Consider the following 19,476-nt stretch of genomic DNA (forward strand, 5'->3'; position numbering starts at 1 on the left):
CTATCCTCGATGCCAGTACCTTTGCCAGCAATTTGGTGTCCACGTTCAACAGTGAAATAGGTCTATAGGACCCGCACTGCAACGGATCTTTGTCCCTCTTCAAAATTAGCGATATCGTCGCCTCCGACATCGTCGGGGGTAGAGTCCCCCCTTCCCTGGCCTCATTGAACGTCCTCGCCATCATCGGGGCCAACAAGTCCACATATTTTCTGTAATACTCCACCGGGAACCCGTCTGGTCCTGGGGCCTTCCCTGCTTGCATGCTTCCCAGTCCCTTAATAACCTCATCCACCCCAATCGGTGCCCCCAGGCCTACCACCCCCCGCTCCTCCACTTTCGGGAACCTCAATTGGTCCAGGAACTGCCGCATCCCCTCCTCTCCCTCTGGGGGTTGAGACCTATACAGTTCCTCATAGAAGGTCCTGAACACCTCATTTATCTTTCCTGCCCTTCGCACCGTGTCTCCCCTTTCGTCTTTAATTCCTCCTATCTCCCTCGCTGCTGCCCTCTTTCGCAATTGATGAGCCAACAGGCGACTAGCCTTTTCCCCATATTCATACCTCCTCCCCTGTGCCTTCCTCCACAGTACCTCCGCCTTTCTGGTGGTCAGAAGGTCAAATTCCATCTGTAGTCGTCTCCTCTCCCTGTACAATTCCTCCTCCGGGGTCTCTGCAAATTCCCTATCCACCCTTAAAATCTCCCCCAGTAATCTTTCCCTTTCCTTGGCCTCTGTTTTCCTTTTGTGGGCCCCAATGGAGATCAGCTCTCCTCTGACCACCGCTTTTAGTGCTTCCCATACCACTCCCACAGGGACCTCGCCGTCGTCATTGACCTCCAGGTATCTCTCAATACACCCCCGCACTCTTGCACACACTCCCTCATCCGCCATCAGTCCCACATCTAATCGCCAGAGTGTTCTCTGCTCCCTTTCCTCTCCTAATTCCAGGTCCACCCAATGTGGGGCATGATCCGAAACCGCTATGGCTGAGTACTCAGCTTCTTCCACCCTAGAGATCAACGACCTTCCCAAAACAAAAAAATCTATCCGGGAGTACACTTTATGGACATGGGAGAAGAAGGAAAACTCCCTAGCCCTAGGTCTAAGAAATCACCATGGATCCACTCCCCCCATTTGGTCCATAAACCCCTTAAGTACCTTGGCCGCTGCTGGCCTTCTTCCGGTCCTTGAGCTGGATCTATCTAGCCCCGGGTCCAGCACCGTATTAAAGTCCCCTCCTAAAATCAAGTTTCCTACCTCCAGGTCCGGTATACGCCCCAGCATCCGTCTCATAAATCCCGCATCGTCCCAGTTTGGGGCATACACATTAACCAACACGACCTCCATTCCCTCCAGCCTGCCACTCACCATTACATATCTACCTCCGCTATCTGCTACGATGTTCTTTGCTTCAAATGCTACCCATTTCCCCACCAAAATGGCCACCCCTCTATTCTTTGCGTCCAGTCCTGAGTGGAACACCTGTCCCACCCATCCTTTCCTTAGCCTAACTTGGTCCGCCACCTTTAGGTGCGTCTCTTGGAGCATAACCACGTCTGCCCTTAGTCCTTTCAAATGCGCGAGCACTCGGGCCCTTTTTATCGGTCCGTTCAGGCCTCTCACGTTCCACGTGATCAGCCTCACTAGGGGCCTACCTGCCCCCCTCCCGTGTCGACTAGCCATTACCTTCTCTAGGCCAGTCCCATATCCCGCCTCCGCGCTCCCGCTCGCTCCCCCAGCGTCGCACACCATCCCCGCCCACCCACTCTTTAGCCATTTCCTTTTGGATTTCCGCAGCAGCAACCCAGTTGTCCCCTTCCCCCCTCGTCCCCCCCCCCTCCCCGCTAGATCCCTATCTAGCGTGATTGCTCCCCCCATATTACTTCCGTAAGTCAGCTGACTTCAACTGACCCCGGCTACTCCTGCTCACTCCTCGACCCCCCCGTGTGGGGAACTCCCATCCGCCTTGCGCCTGTCTTCCCGCCTTATTCTTTCTGGCGCGGGAACATCCCTTTACCTGACCCGCCTCTTATGGCGCAGCTCCCTTTCCCCTCCCCCTCCCCTTCCCCATTCTCCAACTATGTCCCGTCTTTCCCCCCTCCGGCGCCCACATTTCCCCAATGTCTCCCCCCTTCCCAATTTACTTCTCAATTAACTTCAACCATTACATTAACAATAACATTTCCTGCAGCATCAGTCCCTCAGTTCCGATCCAATTTCTCTTCTTTGATGAAGGTCCATGCTTCCTCCGCCGTCTCGAAATAATGGTGTCTCTCCTGATACGTGACCCATAGTCTTGCCGGCTGCAGCATCCCGAACTTCACCTTCCTTTTATGCAACACCTCTTTGGCTCGGTTGAAGCTCGCCCTCCTTCTCGCCACCTCCGCACTCCAATCCTGGTATACCCGTACCACTGCATTCTCCCATCTGCTACTCCGCACCTTTTTAGCCCATCTCAGGACCTCTTCTCTATCCTTAAGGCGGTAAAATCGCACGATTATCGCCCTGGGTGGTTCTCCCGCTTTTGGTCTTCTTGCCGGAATCCGATTTGCCCACTCCACCTCCAAGGGGCCCGTAGGGGCCTCAGCACCCATCTGTGAGCTCAGCATCGTACTTGCGTACGCTCCACAGTCCACTCCTTCCACACCCTCAGGGAGACCCAGTATCCGAAGGTTCTTCCTTCGCGCTCCGTTTTCTAGGGCTTCGATCCTTTCAGTACACTTTTTATGAAGTGCCTCGTGCGTCTGTGTCTTAACCACCAGGCCCAGGATCTCGTCCTCAATATCTGTCACCTTCTGCTCCACCACGCGGAGCTCTGTCTCCTGGGTCTTTAATGTCTCCTTGAGCCCCTCAATTGCCTGTATCAACGGGGTCAGCACCTCCCTCTTCAGCAGCTCCACGCACCATCTCACAATTTCATCCTGCTCAGGCCCCCATGTCGCCTGCGCTTTCTCCACCGCCATCTTGTACTTCTCTCTTTCTGACCCTTTGGTCGACGATTCCTCGCGCTGCAGCCGCCGCCGCCATTTTTTTCCTCCTTCGTTTGGGGGGAACTCCCTTCTCACACACCCCACACCGGGTTGCGTCGTCAAAAAATTCCCCGTTGGGGCTCTTAAAAGAGCCCGAAGGTCCGTCGGAGCTGGAGCCGCCGAAGCGTGCGGCTAGCTAGGCATCACCGCAACCGGAAGTCCCTTCAGTGGCCTTGATGAGGTCTTTTCACAGTTGTGCCTTCTCCTGCTAGAATTCACCTTTGAACCAGGCCCTCAGGTCAGCTTGCAGCTTTAAGCTTGCCCTTCCCCCGCCTGCATGCTGGAAGAGGCCCTGTTTATCCTGCAGTTGCAGCCAAATCTTTTACTGTTTCTGCCGTGTCTGGCAACCCAGAGACATACCCTTCCTGGGGAACACTGTCGGGGGAATATTGCAGCCTTCTTCCCACACCGGGAAATGTCAAACAAATACCGTGGGGGCCCTGTAAAAGAGCCCAAAAGTCCGTTCCAAGCAGGAGCTGCCGAATATGCGACCTAGCTCTGCATAGCCGCACCCGGAAGTCCCTTACAGCAGGATTCTTGAGATGCATGCAAGAGTGAAGGGAAATTAAAACTAACAATCCAGACACCTGACCACCTGAAAGCTTTTACCGTGCCGCTAACGGGAGACAGGAGCATCGCTATTGGAAGTACAACTTTTAGAAACGTCAATGCTTTCCAAGCCTTTCATGGGCTTTCAGCCTATGATGATCATGATGAGTTCATCATAGCAAGGAATATGCTTTGTAAATTTAGACTAATGCTCTGGACATTATTTAATGCTAGTTATGTGTCTACTTATATGGATCCAAATTAGCAGCATTATTACAGGGTACAAAGTGATTGGGACTTAAATTGTGCTTTAGTTGTAATGACATTCTACCTTGAAAATGTACTGAATAAAGTTATCCAGCAATTCAATTAACACACAGTTAGCTCAGTATAAATTCATATTCAAATATGGATTTTAACAGATATTCAGTTATTTACAGGGGGTTGTTTTTATTTTCTAGCACCCCAATTTTAATCTAACCAACTTGGTGGGAGCAATGTCAATGGAGCATAAATTCAGGTGAGATGTAAAACCCCCAAGTATCTGATATAAACCGCCAAGCGCCGAGCTTCATGATCTTAAAAATAAAAATTGCTTTTGCTGCACGAGTAGTTTTAGAATGAATTGAATCTGAAAAGAATACAACACAAGGGACATAAATTTAACCAAGATTACTTTGGAAGTTAACAGAAAACAGTGTGACTGTAAGACAGACACTATAAAGACATGTGTATTTAAGGAATTTGGGATTCACCTGCATTTGGCTTGTCAAAACCACCAATATAGGACCTGCGAGAAAAACCAGTGTACTGATTTAGTGAACCTCGAGATTTGAGCATGTCTGCGCAAAACCCTATTGTATCATGTCCTGGCCTGCACTAATAATAAAAGTTTCCAAGCCCACAGGTGGGTGGAATCCAAAGAAACTGGTTTTGAAACCACTATTGCTTGCATTCATCTGAATCAAGTTGAGCGAAAAGGGCGCAGGTATGTTTATGTAAGCTATTTGTACCAAAGTTAATTTTGTCTTTGCCAGTTTTGTCTGTATTGCTCCTCGCCTCTCCTGAAGGCTCTTTGTTGGGTACAGCTCCAGAGACCACTGCAATATCTCATTCAGGTGACCATTCTTACTATGTGAGCCTTACTATGTGAGATAGAGGCTTGGTGAAGCATATTTGTGCCAGCTCCTGATTTTACAGTTGTGGTGCAAACTGAGAAAAATTGTTGCACCTCTCAAAAAGCAATTGGCAAAATTCCGACGGCAAAAATTGTGTCAGTTCATTTATTTAATTTGACGAAGTACTAAGGTAAAGTCTTAAGCCACAATTTAAGTTTGCAGCTGTGACTCGGCCATTGTTTCAATCTCCACTCCAAATTCTGCTCCATAGATCCTGGCTCCATCTCTCTCCCTGCCAATTATCTGAGACACCCAGACTGTAGTAACATTGGCATCACATTGACATTGAGGTAAGCTTCTGGCCACATGTTCACACCATTGCTCATATGAGGAGGTGGTGGTGTCGTGGTATTGTCACTGGACAAGTTAACCAGAGACTCAGAGTAATGGTCTGGGAACCCAGGTTCAAATCTCACCACTGCAGATGGTGAAATTTAAATTCAATAAAATCTGGAAGTAAAAGTCTAATGATGGTTGTAAAAACCCATCTGGTTAACTAATGAAAGAAATCTGTCACCTTGCCCATCACAACACACTCCTGGCTGGTCTCTCGCATTCAACCCTCCATTAACATCCAATATTCTGTTGGCTATCTCTTAACTTGCTTGGTTTCAAACCCCTCCACGGGGTTTGCTGAGGGAGGGGAAGCAAGGCAGGCTAAGTTTTAAGAATCCCATGGCAACTTATTTTTAATTGGGCTAAATACATTATGGCATTATGGGGAATTTTATGGCTTACAATGTAACACCCATGTAGTTGAAGAAAAACGTACAGATATAAACCTGGAAACATGTAGAGAACCAGTGTATCGAAGTAAGAATATATCTAGCAGTTTTGTGCAATGTAACTTAGCCTGGAACATTTCCTTCACCAAAAGCAGCTCCACCAGCAAATCTCTCACTCAGCCAACTTTATTGATGGCTTATTTGATCAAGGTGTCCAGCTTCACAAGATGTGCCAAAATGTCAGGTTTATTCCCGTTCATTGTGCCGTTGTCTTTATCTGAGGGGGAGGGGTGGGGAGGGGATGGGGAGGAAGTGGCACCAGGTGATTCATGAAGCATGAGGATGTTGAGTAGTTAGGAGTCGATAAGGATGTGCCACCTTCATGTATAGGAGGAGGTTACTATGGCTCAGGGTAGATGCTGAGAGGGCGTGTGTCCCTCGTGGGGGAATCTAGAATGGGGGCGTGCATAGTTTCAGAATAATGGGTTATCCAGTTAAGATGGAATTACGGAGGAATTTCTTCTCCCAGAGGGTCGTTAAGCTTTAGAATTCTCTTCCTAAGAAAGCTATTTGTGCAGGAGAATCTTCCAGGACATTGTCTCCTCAAAGTTTGCTTCAATCTACTTTCTCCATTACACACTGCAACTCCACGTCTTCCTGCTTCTTCAGTATAATTTCATACAAACAAATGCCTATTCGAATTCCCATATTTAGTACTCCAGTCTTCTTATACTGGAGGCTGGGGGCAATATTGCTGCTGACATCTGAGGCCCTCACAGCTGTTAGTGACAAATCCAGCTCCTGAGGAGTAATATCTCTTTGTACCTGTCAAATATCCTTGATCTGCACATCCAAAACCCAAACAGTTTGGATTTTGTTTATTGTCACGTGTACCGAGGTAGAGTGAAAAGTATTTTTCTGCGAGCAGCTCAACAGGTCATTAAGTACATGAAAAGGAAATAGAAGAAAATACATAATAGGGCAACACAAGGTACACAATGTAACTACATAACACCGGCATCGGGTGAAGCATATAGGGGTGTAGTGTTAATGAGGTCAGTTCATAAGAGGGTTGTTTAGGAGTCTCGTAACAGTGGGGAAGAAGCTGTTTTTGAGTCTGTTCGTGCGTGTTCTCAGACTTTTGTATCTCCTACCTGATGGAAGAAGTTGGAAGAGTGAGTAAGCCAGGTGGGAGGGGTCTTTGATTATGCTGCCCGCTTTCCCCAGGCAGCGGGAGGTGTAGATGGAGTCAGTGGATGGGAGGCAGGTTTGTGTGATGGACTGGGCTGTGTTCACGACTCTCTGAAGTTTCTTGCGGTCTTGGGCCAAGCAGTTGCCATATCAGGCTGTGATGCAGCCAGGTAGGATGCTTTCTATGGTGCATCCGTAAAAGTTGGTAAGAGTTAACGTGGACATGCCAAATTTCCTTACTTTCCAAAGGCAATATAGGCGCTGTTGTGCTTTCTTGGTGGTAGCGTTGACGTGGGTGGACCAGGACAAATTTTTGGAGATGTGTACAGGAATTCGAAACTGTTAACCATCTCCACGTCGGCCCCATTGATGCTAAAGGGGTGTGTACAGTATTTTCATAGTACTTTGCTTCCTGAAGTCAATGACAAGCTCTTTTGCTGGCATTGAGGGATAGATTGTTGTCGCTGCACCACTCCACTAGATTCTCTATATCCCTCCTGTATTCTGACTCATCGTTATTCGAGATCCGGCCCACTATGGTCGTATCGTCCGCAAACTTATAGATGGAGTTGGAACCAAATTTTGCGATGTAGTCGTGTGTGTACAGGGAGTATAGTAGGGGGCTAAGTACGCAGCCTTGCGGGGCCCCAGTATTGAGGACTATTGTGGAGGAGGTGTTCTTTATTCTTACTAATTGTGGTCTGTGGGTCAGAAAGTCAAGGATCCAGTTGCAGAGTGAGGGGCCAAGTCCTAGGTTTTGGAGCTTTGATATGAGCTTGGCTGGGATTATGGTGTTGAAGGCGGAGCTGTATTCAATAAATAGGAGTCTGATGTAAGGGTCCTTGTTGTCGAGATGCTCGAGGGATGAGTGTAGGGCCAGGGAGATGGCATCTGCTGTGGATCAGTTGCGGTGGTATGCGAATTGCAGTGAATCAAGGCATTCTGGGAATATGGAGGTGATGCGTTTCATGACCAACCTCTCGAAGCACTTCATTCCGACTGAAGTCAGTGCCAACGGACGGTAGTCATTGAGTTTTTTGAACTGCTATGCAATTAATTTAGCTGTTTATAAAGCAGTGTAATCGTAAATTACAGGTGTAATAAGTGTTAACAGGCAAGGCGTATGAGGGTTAGCAAATGGAGAAACAACCTAATATTTGTAGACTGTAGCTAGCCTAGGCTTAGGTTATTCCTAATACCAAAATACTGAATACCGAAAAGAAATTGGCCCCAAGGGTTTCGAATAAGGTAGAGGGAGTCCACAGCTAGCAAATTAAAAGACATTTATGTAAACAACAAGTATATACACGGGCCCTGATTAAACCTCGCCCGGTAGTCTCTCTCTCTTCGGCCAGTTCCACACTGGCCGGCCTTTTATACAAGTACAGGTAAGCTTCCCCACCCTAGTGTGGGAGCTCGTATTCCTCGAGGAACACTAGGAGAAATTTCTCTCTCTCCCCCCTCTGTTCCCAATCACCCCCCTCTCTTTGTCTCTCTCTCTCTTCTCTCCCCCCCCCCCCCCCCCCCCCCCCCCCTCTCTCTTATCTCTCTCCCTCTCTCTTCTCTCTGTCTCAGCCACCCTGCACCCTAGATTGCATTCTGCCCTGCTGTGAGCTCCTTGTTCACCAGGGTGGCATGGTGGCATAGTGGTTAGCACTGTTGTTTCACAGCTCCAGGGACCCGGGTTCAATTCCGGCCTGGGGTGACTGTCTGTGTGGAGTTTGCACGTTCTTGCTGTGTATAGGTGGGTTTCCTCCAGCTGCTCCGGTTTCCTCCCACAGTCCAAAGATGTGTAGGTTAGGTGGATTGGCCGTGATAAATTTCCCCTTAGTGTCCAAAAGGTTAGGTGGGGTTACTGGGTTATGGGAGTAGGGTAGTGGTGTGGGAATAAGGAGGATGCTCTTTCCAAGGTCCGCTGCAGACTCTTTTTTTTCTTTTTAAAAAATAAGTTTAGAGTACCCAATTAATTTTTTCCAATTGAGGGGAAATTTAGCGTGGCCAATCCACCTAGCCTGCACATCTTTGGGTTGTGGGGGTGTATCCCACGCAAACACGTGGAGAACGTGCAAACTCCACACGGACAGTGACCCAGAGCTGGGATCGAACCTGGGACCTCGGCGCCGTGAGGCAGCAGGGCTAACCCACTGCGCCACCGTGCTGCCCCTCCGCTGCAGACTCGGAAGCATTTGTCAAGGCTAGGAGGCTGGGAACACATGAAGCAAGTGTGGAATACAAGATCATTGATGAGGGGAGGGCAGTGGATGTTGTTTACATGGACTTCAGTAAAACCTTTGACAAGCTGCCTCATGGCAGACTGGTACAAAAGGTGAAGTCACATGGGATCAGTGGTGAGGTGGTAAGATGGATACAGAACTGGCTCGGTCACAGAAGGCAAAGGGTAGCAGCAGAAGGGTATTTTTCTGAATGGAAAGTTGTGACTACTGGTGTTCCACAGGGATCTGTGCTGGGGCCTCTGTTGTTTGTGGTGTACACAAACAATTTGGAGGAAAATGTAGCTGGTCTGATTAGTAAGTTCACGGATGACACCAAGGTTGGTGGAGTGGCAGAGAGTGTTGAGGATTGTCAGAGGATCCAGCAGGACATAGATAGGTTGGAGACTTGGCAGAGAAATGGCAAATGGTGTTTAATCCGGACCAATGTGAGGTAATGCATTTTGGTAGGTCTAACATAAAGGGGAAATATACCGTAAATGGTAAAACTCTTAGGAACTTAGAAAGTCAGAGAGATCTGAGCGTGCAGGCCCACAGATCTTTGAAGGTGGCAACACAAGTGGACAAGGTAGTCAAGAAAGCAAGGCCGCATTGGAATATTGCGCATAATTCTTGACGTGTGGAGGCTTTGGAGAGGGTGCAGAGGAGGTTTACCAGGATGTTGCCTGGTCTGGAGGGTGTTAGCTATGTGGAGAGACTGAATAGACTCGGACTGTTTTCATTAGAAAGACGGAGGTTGAGGGCTGACCTGATAGGGGTCTACAAGATTATGAGGGACATGGATAGAGTAGATGGGCAGGCACTCTTTCCCAGGGTGGAGGGCTCAATCACCAGGGGGCAGACGTTTAAGGCCCATGGGGCAAAGTTTAGAGGAGATGTGCGAGACAGTTTTTTTCTGCAGTGGGTGCTGAGTGCCTGGAATGCGTTGCCAGGGGAGATTTTGGAAGCAAATACATTAACGGCATTCAAAAGGCATCTTGACAAACACATGGATAGAATGGGTATAGAGGGATACGGCCCAAGGAAGTGCTGAGGGTTTTGGTAAAGGTTAGTATCATGACCGGTACATGCTTGGAGGGCCGAAGGGCCTGTTCCTGTGCTGTATTGTTCTTTGTTCTTTGAAAGTAGAAACTTAAGCAAGGAGTCAGGAGGGCTAAAATGGGTCACAAAAAGTCATTCGCCAGCCGGATTAAGGAAAATCCCAAGGCTTTTTATACATATATTAAGAACAAGAGGGTAACCAGGGAGAGGGTTGGCTCACTCAAGGACAGGGGAGAGAATCTATGCATGGAGTCAGAGGAAATGGGCGAGGTATTAAATGAGTATTTTGCATCAGTATTCACCAAAGAGAAGGACTTGGTGGATGATGAGTCTGGTGAAGGGTGTGTGGATAGTTTGGGTCATGTTGAGTTCAAAAAGGAGGCAGTATTGGGGGTCTTGAAAAATATTAATGTAGACTAGTCCCCAGGGCCTAATGGGATATACCCCAGAATACTGAGAGGCAAGGGAGGAAATTGCTGGGGCCTTGAGAGTAATCTTTGTATCCTCACTGGCAACAGGGGAGGTCCCAGAGGATTGGAGAATAGCCAATGTTGTTCATTTGTTTAAGAAGGATAATCCAGGTAATTACAGGCCAGTGAGCCTTATGTCAGTGGTAGGGAAGTTATTGGAGAGGATTCTTTGAGACAGGATTTACTCCCACTTGGGAATGAGTGGACACATTAGTGAGAGGCAACATGGTTTTGTGAAGGGGAGGTTGTGTCTCACTAACTTGATCGGGTTTTTCGAGGAAGTGACAAAAAAGATTGATGAGTGTAGGGCAGTGGATGTTGCCGACATGGACTTCAGTCAGGCCTTTGACAAGGTCCCTCATGACAGACTGGTACAGAAGGTGAAGTCGCACGGGATCAGAGGTGAGCTGGCAAGATGGATACAGAACTGGCTCGGTCACAGAAGACAGAGGGTAGCAGTGGAACAGTGCATTTCTGAATGGAGGGCTGTGACTCATGGCATTCCTCAGGCATCAGTGATGGGACCTTTGCTGTTTGTAATATATATAAATGATTTGGGGAAAATGTAACTGGTTTGATTAGTAAGTTTGCGGGCGACATAAAGGTTGGTGGAATTGCGGATAGCGATGAGGACCATCAGAGGATACAGCAGGATATAGATCGGTTGGAGATTTGGACGGAGAGAGGGCAGATGGAGTTTAATCCGGGCAAATGTGAGGTAATCCATTTTGAAAGGGCTCAGAAAGATGGGAAATATTCAGTAAATGGTAGAACCCACAAGAATATTGATAGGCAGAGGAATCTGGGTGTGCAGGTACACAGGTCACTGAAAGTGGCATCGCAGGTGGAATAGGCAGTCAAGAAGGCATACGGCATGCCTGGTTATTACACTTCATCAGCTGGGAAATTGAGTTTAAAAATTGGCAAGTCATGTTGCAGCTTTATAGAACCTTAGTTAGGCCGCACTTGGAATATAGTGTTCAATTCTGGTCGCTGCACTGCCAGAAGGATTTGGAGGCTTTGGAGAGGATACAGAAAAGATTTAACAGGATGTTGCCTGGTATGGAGGGCATTAGCTATGAGGAGAGGTTGGAGAAACTTGGTTTGTTCTCACTGGATCGACGGAGGTTGAAGGGCAACCTGATAGAGGTCTACAAGATTATGAGGGGCGTGGACAGAGTGGATAGTCAGAAGCTTTTTCCCTGGGTGGAAGAATCAATTACTAGGGAGCATACGTTTAAGGTGTGAGGGGCAAGATTTAAAGGAGATGTACGAGGCAGGTTGTTTTACACAGAGGGTGGTGGGAGCCTGGATCTCCTGCCGGGGGAGGTGATGGAAGCAGATATGATAGTGATTTTTAAGGGCCGTCTTGCCAAATATGAATAGGATGGGAATAGAGGGATATTTGTCCCTGGAAGGGTAGGAGGTTTTAGTTCAGACGGGCAGCATGGTTGGTGAAAACTTGGAGGGCCAGAGGGCCGTTCCTGTGCTTAATTTTCTTTGTTCTTTGATGGACCAAATGGCCTTCTTCTGCACTGTAAATTCTATGATTCTATGAAAACAATCATCCCCACATATGTCCCATGCTGGTTATTACGCTCAACCTGCAATTCCTTCAGGCTCCAAGCTCCAAAGTAAAACAGTACTGCCTGTATCAGGTGCAACTGGAAACATACATGCCTCTTTTGAGTCTATGGGATCAGGTGACTCCAATGTCATGAGTCCGAGTATTAATTTATGCTAATGAGCTCTCAGCAGTATTAGCAATTAAACAAACGAAGGCTGCAGACCAGTTTGGGGACTATAGCATCGTCATTATGGACACACACTTGGCAGAAGCAAATACTGCCTTGGTAACTCGAAGTGCAAATAGTTTAGAGGACGTGTCAGTGAAAAGATATTTAATATATGCAAGCATATTTATGTTTGTCAGGATTTTAATTTGAATTATAATGCATCGAGAACTTAAACCATCAGGTGAAGTCCGTGGCAGAATTGTAACATTGAATGAAAAGTAAGTTCGATCATGAGGACCAAGTAGGCCCACCTGTTGCAGTAAAGGTAAGCAAAAATGGTGTGTCGCGAAGTTCGGCCGGCGTGGGTCCCGAAAGTCGGCCGACTGGTAAAAGTGGGTCGCGGGAAAAGAAGTTTGAGAAACACTAATTATAGATTGTTCAATCAGCATTGTTCATGGGCATATCACAACAAAAGATGGTGATAAACATTTAGGGCGGGATTCTCCCAACGGGAGTCTAAGTGCCGACGCCGGAGTAAAAACCGGAGTGTTTTACTCCGGCGTTGGGGCCCGTTCCCAGACCCCTATTCTCCCCCCTCCGTGGGGCTAGCAGGGGTGTCGCGCGATTTACGGGGATGGGGCCTCGGCGCGGCATCAGAAACCTGGCGCTGCGTAAAAGACGCGGCGCCTTGGGACCCGCGCATGTGCAGTTGGGCCGGCGCCAACGAGCGCATGCACGGTGGCCGTCCTCCCAGGCTGCCCCGCACAAGCATGGCGGATGGATCCAGGCTCGCTGGCGGAAGAAAGGAGGCCGGCCGACAGAGAGGCCGGCCCGCCGATCGGTTGGTCCCGATCGCGTACCAGGCCACTCTGGAGGCCCCCCGGGAACGGAGACCCCCTCCCCACAGGCCGCCCCCCCAAGCCTTCGCGACGAGTACCCGCCGGCAGCAAAAAGGTGTGGACGGTGCCGGCGGGTCTAGGCTGTTTACGCACGGCCGCTCGGCCCATCCGAGCCGGAGAATCGCCGCTCGCCGTTTGCGGCGATTCTCCGAGCTGCCCGGCGTGATTTGCACGGCGTTGGTTTCGGGGGGGTGGGAGAATCGTGTGCGGGGGCCGGGGCGACGTGCCACGATTCGCGCGGCACCCCGGCGAGCCTCCCACCCGGGGGGAATACCTCCCTTAGTGTCGAGTGCTACAGGCACAGTCAAAAGATATAAATCTGAACTCATGCAAATGACAATAATGAGCCTTGCCCATTGAATGGTTTATTTATTCCACTCCTTTTTGTTTGTTCATATCGACAAAGCATTTTTCTATGTTTGGTATGTTACTATGATAAGTTCAACACATCTGCCACAGCAAATGGTTTCAGGGAATGAATGAAGTGATCAAAAATCTTTTGTGAAACCCTTAGCTTGTATTGTACAGAAGAATGTATCTTGGATCCAGGTAGATTGTCACATGCTGATATGAACTCCAATTTCTACTACCCAGTGTTATGTATCATCAGCTATTTCTGCTTTGTTGGCCAATTCTAAAGGCATTTAATTAAAATGTTGATCAAGGGAGTTTTCTACTTTAACATTTTTTAAATACTAAGAAGGTAACATTTCCCCCAAGAGTTAAGATAAAATTGTTGTAGGAGGAATTTCACCTGTTAAATATTGTTTTAGGGTAGGATTGCTTGAACCCAATAGTAGCTTCACCTTTGTGTCTTATTTTGTGGTCATAAACCTGTCAGTTCCCCACCCAACGAATCATTACAGGTATGTCAATAATGTTTTCGGAAGTATTGCAGTACAGAATATCAAATTCCAAAAGTGGTAATTTACTGACGTACCATAAATACTTTAAAAAGGTACAGCTGGAAAATTACTCTTTGCACTTTGGCATTCACCAGCTGTAAATAAGCTGCTCACCTTGTTCCTGGAAATGGTGTGTTTGTTGGGAAGATTTCGTCAAAGCAGGAGTGGCTGAGACAAGCAGGTTTTTAAAAGTTCTACAGATGTCTGGTTGGTTCCGCACTGAGTCCATTTATCAGTTCTTTCTGGGACAAAATAGGAAAGCAGAGGCCATGGCAAAGATAATGCAGAACCAGATCAACTTGAGATTATGTTCAGTATAGTTACATTTCCTCTCCTCTATCCCGCTTCAAAAAGGACACTGGCAGTCCACTCATCCATAAATAAATCAGTCCTGTAGGGAAATGCATTCAGTGGATGGGACATTTTAAAAATATTCAGATGAAGCAAGTTTCACAAAAGAATAATAGGCATCATTCAACAGTTCTAATTTGACTTTTCTGATGATTCTGCTCACAGAATGGAATATGTAAAAGACTGAATGAGTGAATCCATTGGCAGAAGTGTGAACAAAGGAAGTAAGAAGCTGTCAAAACGTCTGTCTCATTTTAGCAGTCTTGTGGTGAGTAATTTAAATTGTACTTTAAACATCAAACATAAACTGCTGTAGCTGAAAATGCAATGCACGATAAAATAATAAAGTAAACGGATCTAATTCTTTGAGTTACTCTGACCTTAAACCAATTTAGTAATTTATATTTAGACTTTCTGGAGAATCTGGGGGCAGCAGGAATTAACTTTTAATATACTTCTTTTCTGCTTTGTCTTCTATGATCAATTGGGTAAGTTTCTGTTTGAAGTCATTATCACTATAGGTGGACAGTTTTGTCATGCTGACTAAAATATGCTCATATTAGATTGAAAAGTAGCACCAAAAATGGAGAGATGTTGTAATTTTTTGGCCATCTCTTTTAAACCATTTGATCCCCTACAAAGACTTTATTATAGTGGTTGAATTCATTTGAATGTGGTTTTTGTGTGTGAATGTAGCAGGAAGTCTACGAATTCTATAGCATCTATAGATTCTTTGTGACATTGATGATATGATCCATCTGTCTTATTCCTGGATAAAATTGAGAGGCTATCAGTAGTCTAGTTTGAAGCTGCTCTAAGCTGCTACCAGGTGATGAGAGTTTGTACTTCCATTCAATTTTGCACTTTGATTCGGAAAGCCAATTAACTTCTGAATAAATTTGTAGTTCGACTATAATATAACAATATGTTATTATTTTAGCCCCCATCCACACAATCTTCCCAGAAATAGGAGTCCAAGATTGAATGAGGAAAGATATTGAGGATAATGCATATTTTAAGAAAGAGATTATTTCTTGAACCTTTTTTACGCATGACTTTCTAGTTTTGAGGTGTGGAAAGGATTTATTCTCACCGACAGCTCAGTTCTTTTCCTTCTGTCATCAGCAACCATTCCTGCTATTGTTTCTGCATACAGATAAGATTTCATCTAATCATTTGACTTGGTGGGTAAACAGCTAACTTTATGTTAAATAATTTAGAAGTTTACAGCATGGACACAGGCCCTTGGGCCCAACTTGTCCATGCTGCCCAGTTTTTATCACAAAGCTAGTCCCAATTGCCCACATTTGGCCCATATCCCTCCATACCCATCTTTCCCATATGACTGTCTAAATGGTTTTTAAAAGACAAAATTTTACCCGCCTCTACTACTGCGTCTGACAGCTCATTCCAGACACTCACCACCCTCTGTGTGAAACATTTGCCCCTCTAGGCCGTTTTGTATCTCTCCCCTCTCACCGTAAACCTATACCCTCTAGTTTTAGACTCCCCTACCTTTGGGAAAAGATCTATGCCCCTCATTATTTTATAGAATTCTATAAAATCACCCCTAAGCCTCCTATGTTTCAGGGAAAAAAGTTCCAGCCTCTCCTTATAACTCAAACCATCAAGTCCCGGTAGCATCCTCGTAAATTTTTTCTGCATCTTTCTAGTTTAATAATATCCTTTATCCTTTTGCTGGAATGCTTTCTGCCATTTTTTAGATTGTCTTTAGTGAGCTTCTTGCTTTAAAATTGATTGACGCTGCACTTCAAATTGAATAATTCCCGTCTCTGTGTTACCCGTTCGCCATTCCAAATATTTTACACTTTACTCAGAACTTCCCCTCCTCTTGGGCCTTCTCGCTTTCTCTTGTGAAGATGCTAACTAGCTCTGGGATTATAGTTACGTAGATATTGGCTCAAGTGCCACATTCAAAAAATGAAATTCATCATGTGTGAACCTGTTCAATACGTTTTCCCAGGCTATTAGAACATCAAATTGGAAGGGAGGTGACATATCAATGCCATGACTGATCATGCGTATCCAACCTTCACATTGCTGAAGGCATCATTAAATAGAGATCAGGAATGGTACTATGGTTGATTCTGCCCTTCTCTACACCAGGGGCACAATCAATTCGAACATCTCTGCTGCTACTAACTAAATAGAGAAGAATTGGCTGAGCAATTAAATATGGGGCTTCCTGTATGGTTTAGTTGCTTGTTGCTGAGTCACCCAGAGGGAAGGGCTTTATCTTATTGACTCACCATTCTGATGCCAGCAGCTGGTTGTAAGACTTACAGTACTTGGGAATATATTTTGTCTCTCAACAGTGAGCAGAATTACCTTTATTTTTTGTTGTCTATTGATGTTGTGCTATGTCTAAGAGGCTGAATTTTGACTCAGTTACATGCAGATGACATGGTTGATGAAAATAATAATTTCTGCTGCCCTTTGCTGGAAAGAGTATTTTTTCTTTCTGCAGTGCAATAATGAGCACCAATTTCAATCTGGATATGGTGCAATGGTTGGAGTAGATAGAGTTTACACATGGTGGGGCTGAGAATTCTCAGGAACAAAAGGTCATTGAAGTGCATGAAAGGAAATGAACAACCAAAATATGCAGAGTCATTGGTAGAAGTGTGAATGACATACATTGAAGGTAGCATATCGACACACAGAAATATCGGGAAAGACGAGTGGAGTCTCTGAGCCTGCCTCATATTGTCATGTTGCAAATTAACACCGTCATCCCCATTCCCCACTTGCGAGGATGGGAAATTAATGCTTTAACTATTTTGAAGTCCTTAATCAAGTATCTACAGCAGTTGGTGAAATTTGAATTCAATAAAAGTCTGGAATTAAAAGTCTAATGGTGATCAATTCACCATTGTCGATTGTCATAAAAAACATCTGGTTCGCTAATGTCCTTTAGGGAATGAAATCTGCCACCCTTACTTGGTCTGGCCGACATGTGGATCCAGGTCAACAGCAATGTGGTTGACTCTTAACTGTGCCCTCAAGGGAAATCAGGGATGGGCAATAAATGCTGGCACAGCCTACGACGCCCACATCCCATGAACAAATAAAAAAAGTCCTACAGTCTGAGGATTTCCGAGGAAAATTCCTAAACTCTTTCAGCTGGAGTTATTTAGAGTGTAATTCGTAGGGTGGATAAGGGGTAACAGATAGAAGTAGCATATTTGAATTATCAAAACATGTTCAATCAGGTGCTGCAGTGGAAGAGGTTACTACACAAGATTAGAGCTCATGGGATTGGTGGTACCATGTCCCAATGAATTGAGGATTAGTTAGGTAACTGAAAAGAGATAGGAAGAATAAACAAGTCATTTTTGATTGGTCGGCTTTACCTAGCAGGATACCACAGGGTCAGTGTTTCAGTCTCAGCTATTTACTATCTATATTAGTAACCTAACTGTGTGTTGTCAGCAAATTTAGATGCGATACATTTAAATAGTAGAGTAAGCTATGGGGATGCAAAGAGACTGCAAAGGATTTAGACAAGCTAACTGACTGGGAAAGAACATCACAGTATAATATGAAGGAAAGTGAAGTTATTCACTTTGATAAAAAAAGAGAAGCAGAAAGAATATATTTTAAGAATAACAACTTTCTTTTATATATGAACAAACAAAATGGGAGCAGAAGTTGGCCATTTGCCCCTCACGTATGCTCTGCCATTCAATAAGATCTTGGTTGATCTGTTTATGTTTTGAGTTCTACATTCCCATCTTTCCCCGATATAGTGCCTTTAATGCAATACAATGTCTCAAGCTATCTCTTTTTAAAAAAATATATATTTATTGAAGTATTTTAACACAATTTTTCACCCTTACAAACAAACCCCCCCCCCTCGAAACAAAATTGAAAGATAACGCACATTGCAAGATATAAACATGGTAAAACAATATGTTACAGAGCTTTGTACACTGAATTCCTCCCGTCCATGCCAGTTTTCCAGATCTTTCATGTGTTCTCTTGCTCAAATACCCCCCAGGCAGACCCCCCTTGCAGACCCCCCCCCCTTCCCAAGACATCCCCCCCCCCCCCGGGTTGCTGCTGCTGCTGACCGACCTTCATCTAACGCTCCGCGAGACAGTCTAGGAACGGTTGCCACCGCCTGTAGAACCCCTGCGCAAACCCTCTCAAGGCAAACTTTATCCTCTGCAGCTTAATGAATCCAGCCATGTCATTTATCCAGGCCTCCACGCTAGGGGGCTTCGCCTCCTTCCACATTAGCAAGATCCTTCGCAGGCTCCTAGGCGCAAAGGCCAGAATGCCGGCCTCTTTCGCCTCCTGCACTCCCGGCTCATCCACTGCTCCAAATATTGCTAGCCCCAAGCTTGGCTTGACCCGGGCTTTCACCACTTTAGATATTGTTCCCGCCACTCCCCTCCAGAACCCCTCCAGTCCCGGGCATGAACAAAACATATGGACATGGTTCGCCGGACTTCCTGAGCACCTCCCACATCTGTCCTCCACCCCAAAGAACCTACTCAGCCTCGCCCCCATCATGTGCGCTCTGTGGACCACCTTAAATTGTATCAGGCTAAGCCCGGCACACGAGGAGGAAGAATTAACCCTCCCTTGGGCATCAGCCCATAGCCCCTCCTCAACCTCCTCCCCCAGCTCCTCCTCCCATTTACCCTTCAGCTCCTCTACCAACGCCTCCCCCTCTTCTTTCATCTCCTGGTATATTGCCGACACCTTGCCCTCTCCCACCCATACTCCCGCGATCACCCTGTCTTGAATTTCCTGTGCCGGGAGCAACAGGAATTCCCTCACCTGCCGCCTCACAAACGCCCTCACCTGCATGTATCTGAAAGCATTTCCCGGGGGTATCTCAAACTTCTCCTCTAGTGCCCCTAGGCTCGCAAACGTCCCGTCAATGAACAGTTTCCCCATTCTTCTAATCCCCGCCCGATGCCAGCTCTGAAACCCCCTGTCCATCCTCCCCGGGACAAACCGGTGGTTACCCCTGATCGGGGACCACACCGAGGCTCCCATTGCACCCCTGTGCCGTCTCCACTGGCCCCAGATCTTTAGCGTTGCCGCCACCACCAGACTCGTGGTGTACCTTGATGGCGAGAGCGGCAGCAGTGCCGTCACCAGCGCCCCCAGACTCGTTCCTTTGCAGGACGCCATCTCC

General features: G+C 46.6%; 1 protein-coding gene and 1 long non-coding RNA gene across 4 annotated transcripts in view; one reads left to right on the top strand and one right to left on the bottom strand.

Moving 5' to 3' along the window:
- The window catches only part of LOC140388492 (nck-associated protein 5-like), a 1,019,364-nt gene that overhangs the window by 28,939 nt on the left and 970,949 nt on the right, over positions 1-19,476 (top strand). For 2 of the 3 annotated variants that reach the window (XM_072472774.1, XM_072472791.1), the window contains exon 2: positions 14,469-14,571. In XM_072472774.1, coding sequence (XP_072328875.1) covers positions 14,491-14,571 — 81 coding nt within the window. In that variant the 5' untranslated portion in view covers positions 14,469-14,490. Of the gene's footprint in view, positions 1-14,188; positions 14,572-19,476 lie in introns of those variants that run through there. The other variant, XM_072472783.1, reaches the window with a different exon arrangement.
- Positions 14,224-19,476, bottom strand: part of LOC140388536 (uncharacterized) — a 43,206-nt gene continuing 37,953 nt past the window's right edge. The window contains exon 4 of the long non-coding RNA XR_011934218.1: positions 14,224-14,343. This is a non-coding gene — a long non-coding RNA (uncharacterized lncRNA). The remainder of the gene's footprint in view (positions 14,344-19,476) is intronic.

The sequence above is a fragment of the Scyliorhinus torazame genome, chromosome 2 (assembly GCF_047496885.1).
Source record: "Scyliorhinus torazame isolate Kashiwa2021f chromosome 2, sScyTor2.1, whole genome shotgun sequence".
Lineage (NCBI taxonomy): Eukaryota > Metazoa > Chordata > Chondrichthyes > Carcharhiniformes > Scyliorhinidae > Scyliorhinus > Scyliorhinus torazame.